At 47.0% G+C, this 19,942-nt stretch overlaps 1 protein-coding gene across 1 annotated transcript in view; it reads right to left on the reverse strand.

Annotated features, from left to right (window-relative positions):
- The window catches only part of LOC144727826 (protein MTSS 1-like), an 85,501-nt gene that overhangs the window by 12,401 nt on the left and 53,158 nt on the right, over nucleotides 1–19,942 (reverse strand). Inside the window, 8 exon segments of the mRNA XM_078606968.1 lie at nucleotides 852–1,047; nucleotides 1,748–1,845; nucleotides 3,464–3,571; nucleotides 4,936–5,093; nucleotides 8,198–8,239; nucleotides 8,901–8,975; nucleotides 9,926–10,017; nucleotides 12,212–12,296. Of these exon segments, the coding sequence (XP_078463094.1) occupies nucleotides 852–1,047; nucleotides 1,748–1,845; nucleotides 3,464–3,571; nucleotides 4,936–5,093; nucleotides 8,198–8,239; nucleotides 8,901–8,975; nucleotides 9,926–10,017; nucleotides 12,212–12,296 (854 nt within the window).

A 19,942-nucleotide genomic window follows, 5' to 3' on the forward strand; every position in this document is an offset into this window, starting at 1 on the left:
TGTTCAGCCAGCATTGGTATAAACATGGACATTTCCGTTCTTTTCTATCATGTGTATCAGGCCTCCCCCTCCCCCCCCTCTCTGTCCAATGCGTTGGCGTGTGCAGTAGTTTGTCGCTTGCGCACAATCGCTTCCACGCCGTCGCCCACCCTTTTGGCCCCGCCCCCCCTCCCTCCTGATACGTTCCATTCATTGGCTACCACATTCTGATGAGCTCCCCCCTCCCTCTCCTCCCCCCTCAACTCGCTTTTAAGGGATTACATCTTGAATCATTGCCTCACTTGATGCAGCTAATCTGGCTGTGACGGTCCCACCTGATGACGGAGACTTGTGTTGCCTCCGAAACGTCGTGATCTTTATTTTATTTTTTATTAATTTTGATGTTTTACCTACGTGACTTTACCGAAAAAACCTAAGAATATCAAATAGGCAAGCAGATGCTATGAAGGGCCTATGTGAATCTAAAACACACCTCACCGCAATGACTATTTACTTATTTTTCTTACCATTTTTTACTTTTACCAGATTCGGCCCACCAATCTATATAGCAGCTAAATGTGGAGGGGAAACCCGGCTGACCCGGGGAAAATCCACGTGACCACAGGGAGAACATGCAAACAGGCGTCAGGGTTGGGATCGAACCCACGACCCTCCTCCATACCAGGCGAGGTGGTTAACATCTCGCCACCACGGCACCCTAATTGATTTTAGATTTTTATCTGCTCCAGCCGCGGCACTTTCTACCAACAGGGAGAGAAGCATTCACATATAACATCAGTAAACAGGCTGCACTAGCAGCACGCGCGCTGCCCATCAATACAGAACACGCACACCCATCGTCGCAAACCGACCTGGCCAAACATGGGCGAGGGCGGCTTCGAGTAGACGGTGTCCTGGGAGGTAAATCCCGAGTCTGACGAGACGGAGGAGAGGCGCAATGGCGCCTGCGCCGGCGGCGCCAGTCCACCTGTGCGGTAGTGCGCGCTCGGCGAGTGTGCGTGCGAGCCGCTGGAGCGCGAGTCGCTGCTCGTCACGCTGTTCAGGCTGCTGAGGACGCGACACGCGCGGAACACGACACGCCGAGGAAGTCAGACGCCCCGGACCAAACCGCGGCCAGGTCACAACTCGGGCGCTCGATGCATTAGCGATCGTTTTGGCGATAAAAGTGTATCGATTTAGACAGGTAAAGTCATTATTGCGAGGTGCGGGCCCCTGAAACACAACCTCCGATTTTTGCCTCGAGTGGCCAGCACATTATCGAGGCCGTCTCTCGAAGCAGACGAGATGAATGTCACCTCTCTGTCGTGGCTCTGTTCGTTTGGAATTCACTCCCCCCCCTCCTCTCTCACTGCGCCACACAATAGCGTCGGTGTCGACCTTTTGTCAGAATCTTTAATTTATTCTTCGTTTTTTATGAATGAATAAAACAATTAAAGAAAGGCAAAATGTGTGTGCATGAACTCAAGGTGTCACCTGCAGTGGGGATCGGTAGTACAACGGTTAGTGCGCTGCCAACACCAGTGACGATTTTATGAATCGGTGCTGGGCCTCCCCTGGGTCGACTCGGCCTCAAATGAGTACCTGTCACGATGTGTAAATATCGCCACTGGGTAGACAAAGACTGCCAGACGTGGTGCTGGCCACCCACCCCCTCGTGTACTGTGCCGAGCTTCATAGGTGCTCGCTAACTGCACTTGCCTCAAGAGTAGGTTAAAGGCTATACAGGGATCTTTGTCTTTGGTGTCACCTGCACATGCTGGACTTGCGAGAGCCAGACGTGCTAGGGGAGGAGGGCGGCGTCTGGTAGCTCCAGTTGTAGTCCGAGCCCTTCAGGTCCAGGATGAGCTGCAGGCAAGGACACCAGAAACATTAACCATGCATCAACTTATCGATAAATATAGATTCCTCTAGTGGTGGGCAAGAGCCTTTTAGTTGTTATGCTCCATGCCTCTCACTGGAAATCTGTTTCAAGTCATATCAGGATTTGCTGCTGGCACAATCGAATCTTTAAAATCAACTTTAAAAACTCATTGCTTATTTTTCAGCTGGAATAGGCAATGGCTTAATTACTTTTTGAATTATAAAGCTCCCTGGGTTGCTCCGCAGGAAGATTGCTATATAATTCCACGTATAATTGTAAATTGTACGTTCGGAATGTGAGAATATATTATTATTTACGATGTATTACAAATTATTTATTGATATCACAATCTGGGCTATGGAGAGGACACAACCAATACAAAGGAGATGGTAAGGAGATGGTAAGAACAAGACAAAAGGTTACCAATATAAGGCTGTAATGAATTATGACTCTAAATGTTGACAATGAATCAACTCGAAAAGAGACCAGATGGCTCAATGGGACACTGTCTACAGGAACGCTACCCATACGGATGCCTACCTAAAACCTGACTCCCGCCACCATCCATCCCAGAAGAATTTCCTCATCAAAACTCTACACCATAGAGCTCGATTTATTTTCGACCGTCATCACCTAGCCAGTGCACTGGAACACGTACACCAATCTCTCAAGACGAATGGATATTCAGACTACACAATCCGTAAAGCTATCACCCCAACCGTTTGGAAAGAACCATCTGAGGACCCAATCAAAACTATCACCTTGCTATAGATAGCAGGGGTCACTAAAAATAATTCCAAAATAATGTGCAAACACAAGATCCAGGTTCGATTTAACACAGTACATAAGATTCGTGATCTGATCCCATCTGTGAAGGATGTGATCCCTGACATGCAATACCCCGGCGTCTACAAACTAAGCTGTGTCTGCGGCAGTGGTTACATTGGGGAAACTAAGTGACATGTCTCGGACCGTGTTCGTGAACACAAGGCAGATCTGAAACACGGTAGGACCAATACCTCGGCCGTGGCTGATCATTGTTTTAATGCAGCTGGCTCACACGAAATGTAATTCTCGAAGACGATGGTACTTTGCAAGCCCACTGGTTATCAACAAAGATTCGTTCATGAAGCCATCCATATTTATAGACAGACACAATTTCAACCGAGAAGATGGGTTTTGTTATTTTTTGTTATTTTCTATGAACCTATCTACGTGACTTTACCAAAAGACCCAAGAATATGAATTCCTGCAATTGTTCATCCTCAATCTTTACCCTATAACTTGCTATTTTAACAACTGACAATTGCTATTATAGACTTAAAGCTTTCGTGACTGCAGGAATTCATATTCTTAGGTTTTTCGGTATAGTCACGTAGATAGGTTCAAAGAAAATAACAAAGAAAACATTTTGTTATTCTTGTTACTTTCTTTGAACCTATCTACGTGACTTTACCGAAAGACTCAAGAATAGACTATTATAGACTCGCTCAGCCACAGCACCAGAACAACATTAAAACGGTGGATTTCTCACTCTGGAAATACATTTCCTCGCACCGCGACATTCTGCTCTGATCGACAACACCAAGCGTGCAGCCGTACCTGCTCGCTGGCAGGCGGCAGGGCGTGCGGGTCCTTGGTCAGCGAGCTTAGGTCGTCCAGGATGGCCTGGAGGTGCGTCACGTCCCCCAGCATGGCCACCTCATGGGTCTGGGGGAAACGTCACTCCGGCTCGTGAAACGGATTCGTCGTTTTGCTCGTTGGGTTTGTTTTCGGTGGGTACGACCGTCGTGATGGCCAGATCACGCAGAGAGAGCGAGCGAGTGAGCGGGAATGGGTGAAAGGCTCTGGGTGGGGGGAAGAGTTGGTGCTCAGGTGTGTGCTGGATGTGATCTATTGTTATATTGCTGCTCTAGGAGGGATATTGGTCATGGTCGTGAAGCCGCCCCACCCCTACCCCTACTGCCCCTGCACTCCCGCCCTTCCACAACCACCCCCAACACCACCAAAACCCTGTGGAGGGAGGGGCTGAGGAGTAAGGGGGCAGGGCATAAAGAGGAAGTATGAGGAGCCTACAGAAATGGAGCTTTCCTGTTGATTTAAGGTAATAGAAGCATACAATCAAATACTGGCCGCCAGCAGCATACCTTGAGTTCCGCAGATGTATCCCACGGGCTCACGAGTAAAAATAATTTGGCATTTAATGATGTATTGATTCATGGATTCAAATTGATTGTTACACTTACAAAACATGCATGGAGATAGATAATTTGTAAATTCGTATTCAAGTTTCAAATAGTTGATATTTGATTTGAATCAGGGGAGTGGATAATTGTTTACTTTCCTAACAATAATTCCATGTATTTACCCAAGAATCCTCAAAGTCTTCAAAACTCTTTTCAAGAAGGTCCCATTACATCGGGATGTTTGGCCAATTTCATTAATTGGCATTTGGCATAAGGAAGGATAGCAGAGTTCCCAAAAAGTGTCCACGTATTTGTGGGATTAACAATCAGTCCTCTGTACGAAATAGATGCAGCAATGCATCGTTATACTGCCATCTCCTGGTCAAACAATCCGGTATTCCTCGGCAATCTCCTACCCAAGTACAAACCCGGTAAAACCATGCTGCTTCACTTCCAGGATCAGGCACAGTGAGATTTGGTGACAGGCCGTCATAGGCGTGCGCGTGTGTGCGTACGTGTGTGCGTACGTGTGCGTGCGCGTACGTGCGCGTACGTGTGTGCGTATGTGTGCGGTTCGTGGGGAGCAGAAATTGTGCCGAGTGCACTCCGTTACAAACTCGGCGACTCAAGTTCGATTACCGCTCACGGCCAACACCGGTGGCGAATATCCGAACCGGTCCTGAACCGTCCTTTGACCGCCTCAGTCCTTAATGAGTTATCGGTGCAGTGTGTAAACATCGGCACTGGGGAGACAAAGGCAGCCGCGAGTGGTGCTATCCACACCACCTCCTCGTGCGCCGTGCCGGCCTTCATCGGTGCCCGCTAACAGTTCTTGCCTGGCAATCACTTTATTGTACGTGGGGGGAATTTCGTCTGTGTGGTTCGTACCAGCACGTCACGCAGCATGTACGTGAATGTGCAGTAGCGGCTGCGCTCCTCCAGCAGGGCGCGCCGCACCGCCTGCTTCTCCTCCTCCTGCAGCAGGAGGTACGTGTCCGTCACTTCCTGCAGTGCCGAGTCGAGTGCCGGCTGCACCTCCCTGTTGCCTGCGAGCGGCCGCCAGGTAACCGTGAGGGAGGGAGCGCGAGGGACGGGAGAGGGGGGGTGTTTGTCGTTGCACAGAGAGGAAGGGAAAGGTCGGAGAGAAGGGACAAAGGACAACAGTAAATTGTCAGCGCCGGACAGCGCGACCCGAACGGATCGATACGTCGATCCGTACGTGGCACTATGCTATTACAACTTTCGTAGCGCAACGTTGTAAATCATAACCAAGAAATAAAAACAGAGCTCCGCTCAGGTATTGATCCCTATCTTAATTCCATTACTGTTATAAAATTAATGAAACTCGTAAATAAAATATAATCAATGAAAAACTACAATGATAAATATTCATATTTCATTTAGAAGTAATCCGCTAATCGAGGTAAAAAAAAAATTGACTTGGCACGTGCAGAGCCGATGTGCTTACAATCTGGGTGCGAGCGACGTGGAGCTAACAGTGGCAAACGTGCTCTCCACCATGGAGCTTTCCACCATACTGTCCTTTACCTGGGTACCTCTATCATGGCACAGAGTCGTCTAGCGCTGTGCGATTCACCATTATGTCCTTAACCCAAGGTTGGTTTATTTACCCTGGAGCTTTCTCACCATTACACTCTTTACCCTAGGGCTTTTAGCCATAGTACAGGCTTCACCATCACGTCACTCTCCACCCCGAGGCTTTCCACCGCGATGAGCCCTCCCACCCCAAGGCTCTCCAACATGACCGTTCCGCATGCACAACCTGCGCCCTCTCGCACGAGCCCGGCTACGAGGCGGCTGCACGCGACCGAATGCCGGCGTGCGCTGCCCCCCCCCCCCTCGCGAGCTCAGGCCCCTCGTGCCCGAGAAGGCTTTTACTTTTGTTTTTACTCCGTTGGTTTTGAATCAGTTGCAGCCATTCGCCGGAGGGCGATGGGCACGATGAGGGGCATCGGGGGACTCGGTGCAGGGTGGCGTTCACCACTCTCATTCATCAGCACCGCTGCTGTAAATTTACTTTGTCATTTTATTTTTACCAGGTAAGGCCCACTGAGCTATATAGTTATTTTTCATAAGCGACCTGGCCACAAATGATAACTCAACGAAGTGGCTTATCGTGCGGAAATGTATAGCAGCCAAATGTGGAGGGGAAAACCGGAGGACGCGGAGCAAATTTAATGTGCAAACTCCAAATATAGAGGCGTCAGGGCAGGGACTGAGAACCCAATGCCCTCCTGTATACTAGACGCAGTAGTTAACATCTCACAACCATGGCGCCTTGCACTTGTAAGCAAGACTCGCAGAGCAATTAAGTTTATTTGCCGAGGTTGTAACGGGTTATTAAATGTCAAACTATTCTGGTCCACAGCTTCGATCACATGTCACTGTAGTTTTAAAAAGCCACTATAAACCCTCTCCTGACCAAGTTTTCAGAAATGCACCTCAAAAGTATTCCATATCGGATATGAATGTAACTATTAATCTGTTGGTAAGATTAAAGCCACTGGCAATGCTTAATTAGTGTGGGTTTGTGAATAACGTTATTCTTGTTTAATCAAAGGCTTTTTCCGTCTTCAAGTAAAATATTCACTGCAGCTCCAAATTTTAAATATTTACCACTAAGGCAGCAGAGCCGGAGGAGGAATGAAGGGTGCAGTAATTAATTTTGCAAACCTATTGCATTGCACCATTGACTAGGGCAGCGTTTCTCAAACTCCGATGCCTGCAACCCCCACAGTACCATCTCTCCACGGATCACCAACCACCAGGTGAGTGCAACATATAGCGGCTTAATTAGCTTACAAATAGAAAAATAAGAACAAGTCTAATTCTGTTGATGAGATCCCAATAGGACGAAAACTGGTCCAAATTTGGCTTGTTTAAACAAATACTGCTGGATAATATTGGTGTGGGATGGCCTAACGTGAAGATACAGAACCGAGTCCTGCTTATCCTGGACATGATTATAAATAGAAAAGATCTGCAATCACTGACAACCTGACCCATGGGGAAGTCATGAGTACCGGAATTTTAGCAGCACTGCTGTAGAGACAGGCACCATCTCAAGGCTGGACAATGGAGAGCCAAGCAATCAACGCGATGGACGCTGAAATGGCTTCCCCTGACCGAGGGGGCTGCCACCTCTAAGGAAACCAAGGCCGAGATGATAGCGCATTGGCAGCAGTGTGTAGGCTGCTGATGAGAGTGCGAGACACCGCATGCAGCAGAGGGCAGTGCGGACACACGCAGGTCCACCCGCCGCCAGGCGCACCGTGACACGGAGAAACGCTCATGCAGCGGAGTGGGGAGAGGGTTAAGAAGTGGGATCACGGGGGAAAGAAGGGGGAGAGAGCTCAGGGAAAGGTGGCACTGGTGCCGTGACCAGAACTTACCTATTATCTCTACTGGGAAGAGAGTGGAATGAAGGAGAGGGGGGGAGGAAAAAAGGGGGAAGAATTAGGTCAGCTCCGTAACGGCTCTTCTGCTAAGGGGGTTCGGCGCATGAGCTCGCGACACAGACGCCCTTGTCGCGCACTTCCCCAACCCAAAACGCCCCGTGCGGGCCATGCAGCTGTCAAAGTTGTCATGGGTATTTTGGGTCAAAGTTGGAAACGGAACGGAGAATGTATACAGTACAATGTCGCATATCCGGCCGTCATGTATCCGACTCATTAGCCAGCCACGCCCGGCGCAGTGTGTCCGTCATTCGCTAGAGATGTTCCCAAATCTGACTTTTTTAAATCGACTAATATATTGTCACTCTCTTGTATATTCGTTTATGTCTAAAGTACATGAAGGCAATTTCCCACGTTTAAAGCTGCTCATTTTGAGCTTCATTTTTGTCTGATAACCTATTTGCGAATAGCATAACCGTAATTTTCCACCTTCACTAATCCGGAGATTTTGCATATCCGTGAGTTGGATATGCAGCATTGTACTGTATATATATAAATGTGTGTATGAGACCAGTGGCAGTAATGTTCTTATTTTCCATAGAGAACAACTGCACCATTGTTTTCTTTTTGTGTTAAGACGCAGGGGGGGGGGGAAAGAAAACACGCTGTCCTTAAGGGAAGAAGCCAAGAAAGAGTGGGGCACCCCGAGACACACTGCCCCTCCCACACCTCACCTCTCTTGTTTATGCCCCTGGGTTCCTCTCGACAGCAGGTTTCTGAAATTGATAAATGGTTCCAATCCAGTGTGTTGCTATTAGGCAAAGCAAGGAATAATTTGCGCTCAGATCGAGCGATGGATGACACCGAAAGGCAATGCCATGACTGCGAATGGCAACAGATATCCATTGGCCGTGCTACGTTGATCCGATTAATCATCGATTGAAACAGATTCTTATGCTGAAGATACACGCTTACAATCGTGTGTGAGAACCGATTTTAGTATTTTTTTCTCCAATGGGTGCATGCGACCGCTGCAGTCACTGGATGCGCTACACATTTTTTGTTTCTTCATATATATAAAAAATGTGTTCTCGAATTGGGAGCCAAACCGATGTTGTTGTTGCTGTCAGAACGTAACTTCCCACTCCCGGGAAAAGGCCTCCCCCATTTTCTTCTTAGATGCCTGTTGTTGTCCAATAGTGGCCTCTATTTCATCTTGCCATCCCTTCCGTCAAAAACTATCAAATCACAAGGAGAGTGAATAATATCATGGCCATTATTTATATGCACGGAAAGTATACGCAAACATACATCGGAGCTAGCTTTGGGTGCCCCGTTATTTACTGAATCCTGGCTTTGTCCCCTTTGGAGCATGGTGCCAACAGCTTGCCTGCCCCCCTCACCCTCGCCCCCCTCCCCATTTCACCATCGTGTTACCTTTCTTGGCTTTCTTCTGCAGTCGGATGGTGTCTGTCGATTTCTTTTTGATCTCCTGCCGCGCTTTCTTGTACTCTGTGGCGAGGAAGCAGAGAGCGTGCGCGCTTCATTTTACAATCCTGGCCCTGCTTTCGCTGCTGTACTGCGGCAAGACATGTCACTCGAAATTACCCCTGCCTAACAGCAACATTTATTAATTATGGTGCTGTGCAGTGTGGCTGCATCGCAAGGCGGGCAGGAGTAAGGCACTGCCAATAACCTTTGTGCTTGCAGCAAACTCCAGTAGGATCAGTTTAAATATTTTTACATTGGGGCTCAGGGAATTGTTTCATACTGGATAAATAAATGATGTTGATGACAACGATAACTTACCCTTTTTAACCTCGTCACATATTCACAACTATTTTGTTTGTTAATCAAGGAAAGGTTACATTTGGGAATGTCTGCCCAATTCATACTTGAGTAATTATTTAAATTATCTGTGACATGGAAACCACTGGGAGAGTAAATGCGAAATATTCAGTAGGTAGGCCAGCTTTGTTAGTAACCCACTAAGACTCCGTGTCATTTTTACAACAGACACCCCCCACACTCTTCCGCAACCCCCCGAAGAGGAAAATGTCAATTTGAAGGGGCAAAACAAAGGAGTGAGAAAAACTTGGTGCAAAATTCATTACAATGCCCAGCACGGCTCATGGCACAGGAACCTGGCCCTGAGCTTCTCCTTGATCGAATCAGCCTAAAAAAGTATTTAAGTTAACATGTTGTATACAATGGGTTCACGTGACCCCGGCAGCCACTAGATAATCCTAACATCAACCGCAATGTAAAAAAAAATGCATCGATTCTTGAATCGACACATGACACTGCATCGTGACAATTCGTTACGCCTCTACTGCTACGACTAAAGCAGCCTGGCATAATTCTAGCAACAATGCCCACTATTGTACCATGCTGGTCTTAATAGGCAATCGCTAATGGCACTTGTTCCAACAGACGTGTGGTCCAGAGAACAAACGGCTTACCCTTGGCGTGGTCCTTGTCCAATTGAGCCGCTGTTTTCTTCCACTCCTCCAGCTTCTCTTGCAGAGGGCCCAGCAGGTTGCTGGCGAGTGCTCTGTGGGGCCACACGGGAGCCGCCGCAAGGTGATGTCTCACTTTCGAGTCACACGCATATGCACATGCACAGCCTATTTCGTCTACGCACTGTATATATGTATGTAGAACTTCTTTCGCACCATACGTAGCCAACTGCACTAATCAGAGGTGCGGGGGAAGGACAACAAACTAAACACAAAAAGCAGTTCTAAAGAAATTTGTTTTCAATGATTATTTAAAAGTGCACAGCTCCAGTGGCTTCCTAATATCGGAAGGAAGCGTTTTTCTAGACAGCTGCAGAAGCGCATCTGAATGTGCGCGATGCGGCGACCGTCTTTGTTCGATGGCCAGCCGAAATCTGCTGCGAGCATGACCGGAGTTCGCGTGATGGGTTATGCTGCTTAACCAGATCAGCAACGTATTGTGGTTCATTTGTTGCAAGCACTTTGTGTGTAGTGAGTGCGACCGCTGCTGGATGAGGGCCTCCCTGTGCCGTGCAGGCTGTGGGTGTTGTTTGATGGCACTGCCAATACACTGGCCAGTGTGGGTTAATGGAGGTTTGTGCGTGGTGTTAACCCATTCATGCACCATCCAAGTTCAACCCTGCTTATCTGATGAGATCTGATGAGATCAGATGCATTCTGGGTGATTTGGTCATAATTTACAATTCACAGAGAGAAATACCCAATCCCAAGCCAAGCAGCAGTATCCTTTCATCTACCGAAACACCAATGCATTTATTTTATCTATCTCTATGCCGATCTATTTCTGTGTATAGATATATCAATACGTTTCCGGAGGCTTAGCTTTCCGGATATTTAATATATCTGCTCCGTATTTGGATAGAAGTTATACTTATGGAAAAAAAAAACTATTTAATATCTACTCAGTGTCTACATAAATACATTCCAATTTGAATCTATATACCATCGTGCCTAAATGTGACTGCTTCACAAAATATTGTACAGAAACGGTGGGAATGGTTATTTTTTAGAAGGAAGCATCCAGTCTTAGGCAGAGAAAAGGGAATGTCTTGAGCTTGGAGTTAAATGCCTGGGGGACGGGAGGTTCAAGCTATTTGGGCAGTGTAGGAGAATGAATAATGCCCCACATCGGTTGAGTAGAGGCTTTGACAAAAAGCCTCGGTTGCTGAAGCAAAGAGTATGGAAGAAAGGTGAGAGGTGAGAGATAGGCAAACTCATCTCTTTAGAACTGCTTTTTATGTTTAGTTTGTTGTCCTTCCCCCGCACCTCCGATTAGCACGGTTGGCAACGTAGACTGCTGAAGAAGTTCTAAATACTTACATATATACATGGGCGAGTCCATGAAAAATCTTAAAGAGAGACCTTGAACTCCAACTAAAATCGAGTTGCCAGCCAGTGGAGGGAGGGGATTGGAAAATTGGGTTTCTGTGGTCATGTTAATAAGTGCGGTTGAGAGGTCTGGCCAGTAGCATTTAGATCATGCGGAGTTTGGAGATGAGGGAATTCAGGAGGCTATTTTGCATCAAAGATGAATTTGCCGAACAGAGATTTCTGGACGAGGCGGTCAATCCGCTTTTTGGCGGCAGAAGCACAGGGAGCGCAGCTAGGAGACAGTGTCTGTCTTTCAGCTCGTGTCCCTGGCAGCTGAGAGACAGTGTCTGTCCTTCAGCTCGTGTCCCTGGCAGCTGAGAGACAGTGTCTGTCCTTCAGCTCGTGTCCCAGGCAGCTGAGAGACAGTGTCTGTCCTTCAGCTCGTGTCCCAGGCAGCTGAGAGACAGTGTCTGTCCTTCCCCTCGTCCCAGGCAAGCGAGTGGCGCATGGCGACACTGACAGTCGCCACGACAAACGGACGCCTGCGGACACGACAGCAGGGCCAGAGATCGCTGCCCCTACCCATCTCAATGCCTCTGGTCAAAGGAAAAAAAAACCTCTCCACAACGAACGTCAGTGCACGTCGTCATGTCAGGTTTCCACCCCCAGGTGCGATTGAGAATAATGAGCTTTATTTTCCAGTGACAGTGAGGCGCGGTTATTTTCTTGCCGTTTGTTGGGTTTAAAATGAGAGGATCCTGCGTAACTCTTCGTACAAACCTTGCTCAGTTCAAGAAATGTATTCACGTTTAATCTCTTACACCCTTCAATAGCGACGTTTGCTACTTACTGCTTTAGGGCATTTTGGTGTCCCTTTGGACCTGTGCTCAGAAAGAGTGAAGGCATCGTGAAACTCACTGTGTGAAGTGCGCCAACTTGGTCTCGATGCTGCGATGCCGCATGCACATGCGCGTGAGGGCCGAACCGATCTCCCTCGTGGCTCCTGCGACGCGCACAGAGACACAGGGCGACACACAAACATCAGCAACATGACAAGAACCTTGAGACCATTCAAGCATTTTTAGTTTCTTCTCGCAAGACTGAACTTCCTCCAAACTTCCTGATTGTGGGGCAATTTACTAGGCAAGAAGTACATCTGATGAAATGTAATATGTCCGAACAATGTGCATATAAAAGTGTGTAACGGTGCATCGATTAATTGGTTAATATCATTGTTAATATCACAATAATGTTTTACAATTCGTATATGTTGCATGTAATAGGTTAACATGACCCCTGCAGCTACAGATAACCGAGTGTTGGAATTGATTCATGACCCTGAATCATGCCAATTTATCACGTCAGAAAGCAGGGTTCATTACACGTCGAGTAAGCAACGCGAGTGTGGGAGATACGTAGCTCCGGCACTTTCTGTTGCATGCACTTGTGCCGCACAAGGCAACAACAGTCCACAAAACACCTCCGTGAACCCCCCAGTGACGTTCAGAACAACATGATTATATTTGTAAACACTACACCTAAGCAGCTATGGAAAACGGCAGTAGAAACCAACCCAGCGCACAACACCACAGGGCAAACATTGAAACTACTTTTCATAAAGCAAGCCACCCCCAGCATAAACGTGGGGGGGGGGGGTTACAGTAACTGAACACTGTGTAAGTAGTGAAGGCAAACTGCCCAGGGATGGGGGGGGCAGGGGGATTGGGGGGGGGCGGCAGGAGGACGGGGGGAGGCGTCTCAACGCCAGCAGCTGTGCTAAGCCACTCGGCCGGCAGGGGCAGCTTAACCCAGCTGTTCGGCATTGCCGAGGACTAACAACGGGCACAACTCGGAGAACCTCCCAACCGCCGCGGCCTCACCGCGCGATCCATCTCGAGCGTGCAGATGTCCCAACGCGCATCTTAACCTTTAATGTGGCGGGGATATGAGGCCCACTGGGGAAATCAGCGTAAGGTCCTAGAGCAGAGCGAATCCGTATTGCGCGGGGGTGAGCTATGAATGGAGCCTACCCTGACGCAGACATTTCTCTCGAGTTGGTATTTTCTTTTTTTTTCTTCTATTCGTAATAAAGCACTACGTTCGTGGGGATTGTTTGAGAATCAGTGGCTGTGCTGTCGTGATTAAGAGCATATTTGATGAGGGCCTCGCAGGCATCTGGATCTGATCGAGGGTTAAAGACCGCATAACTTTGAAACTTGTTTTTTTCGGCGGAAGCCACAGGGTGATTGGCCACAACTCACATGAGGCTAGATCCGCTCCCAATGTCCTTTCAGCAGGAAATGCCTTCCATCACTCTGGAGGGAAGATCCCTTACAGAGCTCTGGGAAAAACAGTCCTCGCTTAAATTGGCATGTATCATAGCCAGAAAAGTTCTACACTTAAAAAAATACACACAAACAAGCACGTAAATAATTGAAATGAACTTAACATAAAACTTAGCCGTTGCAAGGCAGCGCCTCGCACAAATTAACGTGAAATGGCATTCACTTTCCTTTCCTGGAAACACATTTATATCCTGTGCGTTCATTTTCCACGGTTTGGAATTTATTTCATAAAACTGAAAGAATAAAAAAAACCTAAACTAGAAGCTGCATTTTCAATATTAAATTGGCAAAACTCCACCGATTTGTTAAATATCAGAAAACATTCATATAATTTCTGCCCAACTATGAATCAAAGCGACACGAAACATGCCAGTGAAACCCTGCAAAATAACCAACAAAACAAGAACCGAAAGGGAGTGCATGTCGGATGTGCTAACATGCTCACTTTGTGAAAAGCCTCCCCCACCACAACACCCCAAATATTGCTGCCGTAATCTCGTCGGACTGCCACGAGAACTTGCGGTGGCTGCTCATCGTGGTAACCACTGCGTGTCTCCACCCATGAGTGTTTGTTTATAATTTCCTTGCTCTGGGGAGATTCGCAAAAGTCACATTTTCCTTTCACGATTTAATCAAACAAATAACGCGCTGCCCTTGAACTGTAACATCTACGGAAGCTGCGACCCTCCCCTCAATTTACGCATTCCTAAATGACACAGGGGTAATGGGCATTCGGCAGCCTCTCAATGCCCCAACCATTGGGCAGAGACTCAAGACAAACACGTTTTAAAATATTCACATGGAGGTGAAGCCGAAGCCTCTCCATGCTGTTGTGCTGTACGGCTCGCCGGCGAGTTTGTGGTTGTGCCGCGTGTCATCCTGCATGATGTCAGACGTTTCGCTCACAGTGCTGAACGGCGTTCCCGAAGAAGGTCTTCCCAGCACTCGGGAGCAAAACGTCGGACATAGTGACGAACAACGCATAGCACAACCCAAAGGTTCATCAGAGCGTGATAGAGCACAATCTCGAAAACAAAACATATGCAAGTTGCAAGGCCGTCTTTCTGCGTAACAAGGCGAAGTAAAACGCCCCACTGGTCCATCTTACAGAGCAGCACTGACGGAATGCGGGAGAGGATGACTTTTCTCAGCTAAGTGGCACGAGCAGCTGAATCCATTGCCTCCTGTTCGCTTGTTTATTCAGCCAAGGAAGAAGTAAAACACACGCCCGGTGCCTTTACTAGCTCACGAGAATGATGGCAGCGTATCCATAGGTGATTTCAAAAGCTGGTGGTTCTTTTCAGATTAACAATGAGCAAAGCGTACGTACTGTACCCTGCATTGTGCGAGAGGTGGTAAAGAACTTCTATTTATACATTTGTTTACCGTAATTTAACACGCACGTTTGAATATGGAAATTAACCGGTCTAACAACAGAAATGTCCCATTTATTCAAATGTGTGGTGAAAAACAAGACAGTGTTTCAAGGCGCGGAAAAAACCAGCAGAGCACCGCCAGTGCCGATCGTGCTCCTGTGAAAATTTAGAACTTTTTTGACAATGCCGGCTGTGCGAGCGTTACTGTGGACTACATACACCGAGGCCCGGTATCTGGAGATTGAACCTGGCCCAGCTTACAGTGGCAGTAATTAAAGCCCCGACCTGGTCAGGGAAAAGTGATCTTTTGTGTTGTGTTAAACCAATAAACTCCCAAACTCAACAAAGGAGTCCATAAAAGGGTTTTTTTGGGGTTAGATCGTGTAAATATATAAATGTGTCATTAAAACCCCCCCACCACCCGACACGGCCAACTAGTAAGGGTTGTCACGTAAAAGAACATGCCAATTCGTCACTCGTACAGCACACGGAGTGTGATTGCTTTATAAACACGACAATGAACCTGAGAGCTCGTGGAAGCCGTTCGGACTGCGAGGCAAACGAGGGCATGTGCACGTCACTCTGAATACTCTCACCCAGCCTGCAACTTGAATATGAATAATAATCATACTATCAATGAGTAAATGTTCCAGTGGTTCATGCAACACGTAGTAATACGCGAGCTCTTTTAAAATAATTAACTAATTGCATTGCAATAAAGTGTGCTAAATGTGGAGAGCACTGCGGTGCTGTAGCCAGCTGAAGCCAAGGCACTAGTAGAGAGTTGAGGACAGGCGGAAGGGCCAGGTGCCCTGACTAATACATCAATGTGCCCTCCCCCATTCGTGTGGCCTTGACAGTGCAAGGCTGTCTCCAGTTTTATTATATTTTTAAACGGGCCTTTAGGAATAATTCCACGCTCTCTGCTGCACTGCCTTGCCAGCAGCAGCCATAGTTATAATATTGCAATGCCGGTTTCTAGGCCAAACCCTGAATGCGTTTTTATCAAAAATATATTTCTTTTTAAGTAGACATCGATTAATTAAATAAGGCAAATGCACTACGCCTGCCAAAGCATCCCCGAGGGCTGATGATGCAGCTCAGTAATTATCAGAAAATTGTAATGTATAAAACGAAGCCCCATTTAACCTGCATTTATCCACTTCCTCCAAAAGTAATTGCAGTCGAAGCTTATCGCATCGCGCGATACGCGCTCCGTCCAGAGGCTGTGTCTCATTTTGCAAAAACTTTCAGCCAATTCACCCATTGACAGGACCGACACGTCGAAAAATATCCAAGATGTCAAGTCAAGTTGCACCAAGAAACCCGACGTGGAAATTCAATTTCAGCATCATTAACTTTTATAAACCTTGACTTCCAACACCGTGAAATGTACACCTTTTGAAATGTAAAACCATTTGCATGAGTCACAAACCTGTCATGTTACGTAAAAAAAAGCCAGGAGCACGAGCCGTGGCCAGTGTGCATCCCGAGCAACATGTGCTCTTTATATTACACCGCCGTCATCTGAGACAGAGCTGAAGACAAGCGCAATGATGACGAGTGTGATAGCAGTGTGAATGGCGGTGCTGAGGATGGTGTTGTGGTCTACGTTGAGGATGGCGTTGAGGATGGCGTTGGGGTCGGCATTGAGGATGGCGTTGGAGCTAACGATTGTGTTGAGGATGTAACAGTTGTACCAAGCTGTCAGCCCACGTGGCGTGACGGACACACGAGCCCGCCCTGGCTAATAGCTCATTTTGCTTCTCGTGTCCAGCTTCTCCATCCGTGTCCGCATGCAACTCTCACTTACCGGCAGCCTCCTGCTCCCCCCCCCTCACCCCCCTAACGCCCCCCCCCCCAACCCCCTCTGAACCCATCACATCGATCGAACGCTGCCTGCCACGGCATCGAACGCTTCTCCGCTTCAGAGGTCCTCTACAAGCACCCAGGATTCATTACTGTACAGAGACAGAGCACTACGCTATCAAATGTTAAACAAGCAAGCTATTAAGAGTTGTTTACATACATATGGACTGGACCTATCAAATTCGTGTTAAACATTTTTTTATAGAAAATTATATCTCAATGTTCTGCTTTTCCTTGTACAATTTTTTTTAAAGAGTAATGTGACTGGTGTTCACAGACATACATATGGAAAGCTGAATTGTGGCAATTAGATTTTCTTTCCACCAATGTAGTTTATGCTAGATTGTTTGTTATTACAAAGTTATGCAAAAACAATTGGTTGAGTCATCTTTAACCTTGATTTAAAATTGTATTTATTCATTAAAATATGAAAGAAAATAGCAAAAACCAATAATAATTTTATAATAAAGACAAAACAGAATCATATTGCTGAAGGCATTTTCATCAACAGATCACGATCCCTATACCGAGTTTTATTTCGGAGGACCGACGTTTCAAGCCCGGCGGTCGATACCCCTGATTGTCAGGTCATGGCTCTGGCCGAGCGCGACACGCGACCAGAGCAAGGGCAGCCCCGGTCCTTGGCTCAAAGGCTGGGTCAGGACCCTGCGTCTGCAATGACAATTTGGCAAGGGGTATCGTGACCCGGGTCCCTGTGATCTCCCGCACTGGGGTGGCGCCTTGGCTGGGAATCCTCTGCCTAAGAAAATATCTCCATGGTTTGAGCAGCCAGCAAATGATCCGCGCATAAGTCAACTGGGTGTCTGTCCAATGCAAGGCAGGAAGTGTGAACCCAGTCTGGCATCTAAGCCTGGGAAGGAAACCTTTTCCTTGCCGAGGGCCGAATAGAATGTTCAAATACTGTTTTGGGGGCCCCACATTTGTTGACACTTAGCTTCATCATGCTCGGACTGTATGCATTGGCCGTGTGTTCAGAACTACTTGGAAGACAATAGGTGACCCAGCATGCTAATCTTAGAAACACGTTGTTGTCACAGGTCGACACTATTCCCCTCGAGTAGCCAATTAAGTGTGGCTAAGATGCTAGCAGTGACGGATTAGTGGTTGATCCATTGTGGCCGAGAGCTCTATGGAATTAAGTCATGGGCTGGTGTTGTGAGCCGTTCCCTTGGGCTCAAGAGTAAGTCACTGTACGTGTGTATGTTGAACTTCTTTCGCACTATACGTAGCCAACTGTGCTAATCGGAGGTTAGCACTAGCTTTGGACTCTAAGTCCACAGCTGGTGGATTGTGGTTAGAAAGTAGCAGGCAATAGTGATGCCTGTGCACTGGTGAACATATACGGTGGCTTTATGGCAGTGAAGACGAGACAGGGTTAGTGCGTGGCACTCAGACAGCTTGCTTCATTTTAAACATAACCCAAGAAGGGCGAGCTGCTTTTAAAGTTTAAATGCGGAATAACGCCGTACATGGGATCAGTCAGGAGGCTCAAAGTGGCTGTGTGTTCACGACGCATACACACACCGAATGCAGCCACTCGCAATGCCATATTTAGTGCCATGCACCAGATGCACGAGGTGATTCGTATTCATCACGAGTAAGGAAGGCAAATGGATGTGTGGTAGATTCATTCATATTTAATGGCCAGCCAATAACTAATCCAATAATCTATCTCCTTGATTATTGGATAAACAAGGTGTCCATCATGGTATCATCTATTGTTGAAGAATTATAATTGGACAGCAGTTTGAGCTGCTAGCTGAAATATTGCCAACATATTCCTTATATTATTGCATTTGTTTGTTTTAATCGAAAAGCTTGGACGATCGTTGATCCAGCGCGTGACAGAAGCATTGGAAATGAATGAGAACCGAGAAGTTGGAGAAGACGTGGGGAACTCAAATCTAAATGCGACGTGCATCGCCAACGCCGCGACGAGCGCGCGGAGGTGAAGAGGGACGAGACTCGTTCGATACAATCGTACGATACAACCTTCGTACTACCAAGTGTGTGGCTTCTGTGTGTGTGTGGAATGTGTGTGTAGTTTTATCGACCTCGCTGAAACTGTTGCCTAATTACCATTATTTAATAAAGGATGATACCTTCATGGACAGTCTGTACTATTGGGGTGAAGGACACCAGCGAAGCAATGCATCAATCATAAGCAGCCCATTCCGGAGAAGTGCTTCTCTTATGTGGAGCCTTCACATTCAATGCACCGCCGATCTCATGACAAATTATTAACATATTCCATGGGTTTCCAAACGTGATTTTTTTTAGTTTTTTTTATTACACAACTGTGATTTTTATTACTATATATATTGCCCCGGAGAAAGGCTTCCACTGTGGTAATGCTGAAATGTTCATAACTTGGCATAGCCTCAAGAGAAGAGAAATAAATAAAGGCCTCCGAGTAACGCAAACGCGTTCACGTCTCAACGCACCCTGCGCTCGCTCGACAAAGGGCACGGCGAATATCAGATTTTTATTTTTCAGTTTGTCAATTTCAAGGTCACGCCTGGGCAGTGAAATATGATGAACACCAGAATGCACACAAAAGATGGAATTTCCTGCATTCAACAATACTCTGTGACTATAAAGCCAACATTTAGCGTGCATAAGGAAATGACGTTGACGAGCAACAGAAGACTGCACCTGTGCCAGATCTTAAGGGGCGTCTTTCAGTAGAGCCGTGACTTTTAGCAGGACAGGTGAGACTCGACAAGCAACCGAGAGGTGTTGACACATCAGAAGCCCCTGGGTGCCACTAAACATAATTATTTATCAATACCAGCCATGGTCTATCCAGTGCTGGATGAAGGGCTCCCCCAAGCCATCATTGATAATTATCAATATATATAACTAATCATCTTGTAGCTGCAAATTAATTGATGTCAATATTCCATTTTCACGGTGGACATCCTCTTGGGTGCGTTTCCTCGTTTGTATGTATGTTTGTTGAACTTCTTTCACACCGTACGTAGCCCACCATGCTAATCGGAAGTGTGGGGGAAGGACAACTAAACACAAAAAGCAGT

This window comes from Lampetra planeri, chromosome 26, assembly GCF_965212315.1.
Source record: "Lampetra planeri chromosome 26, kcLamPlan1.2.h2, whole genome shotgun sequence".
Lineage (NCBI taxonomy): Eukaryota > Metazoa > Chordata > Hyperoartia > Petromyzontiformes > Petromyzontidae > Lampetra > Lampetra planeri.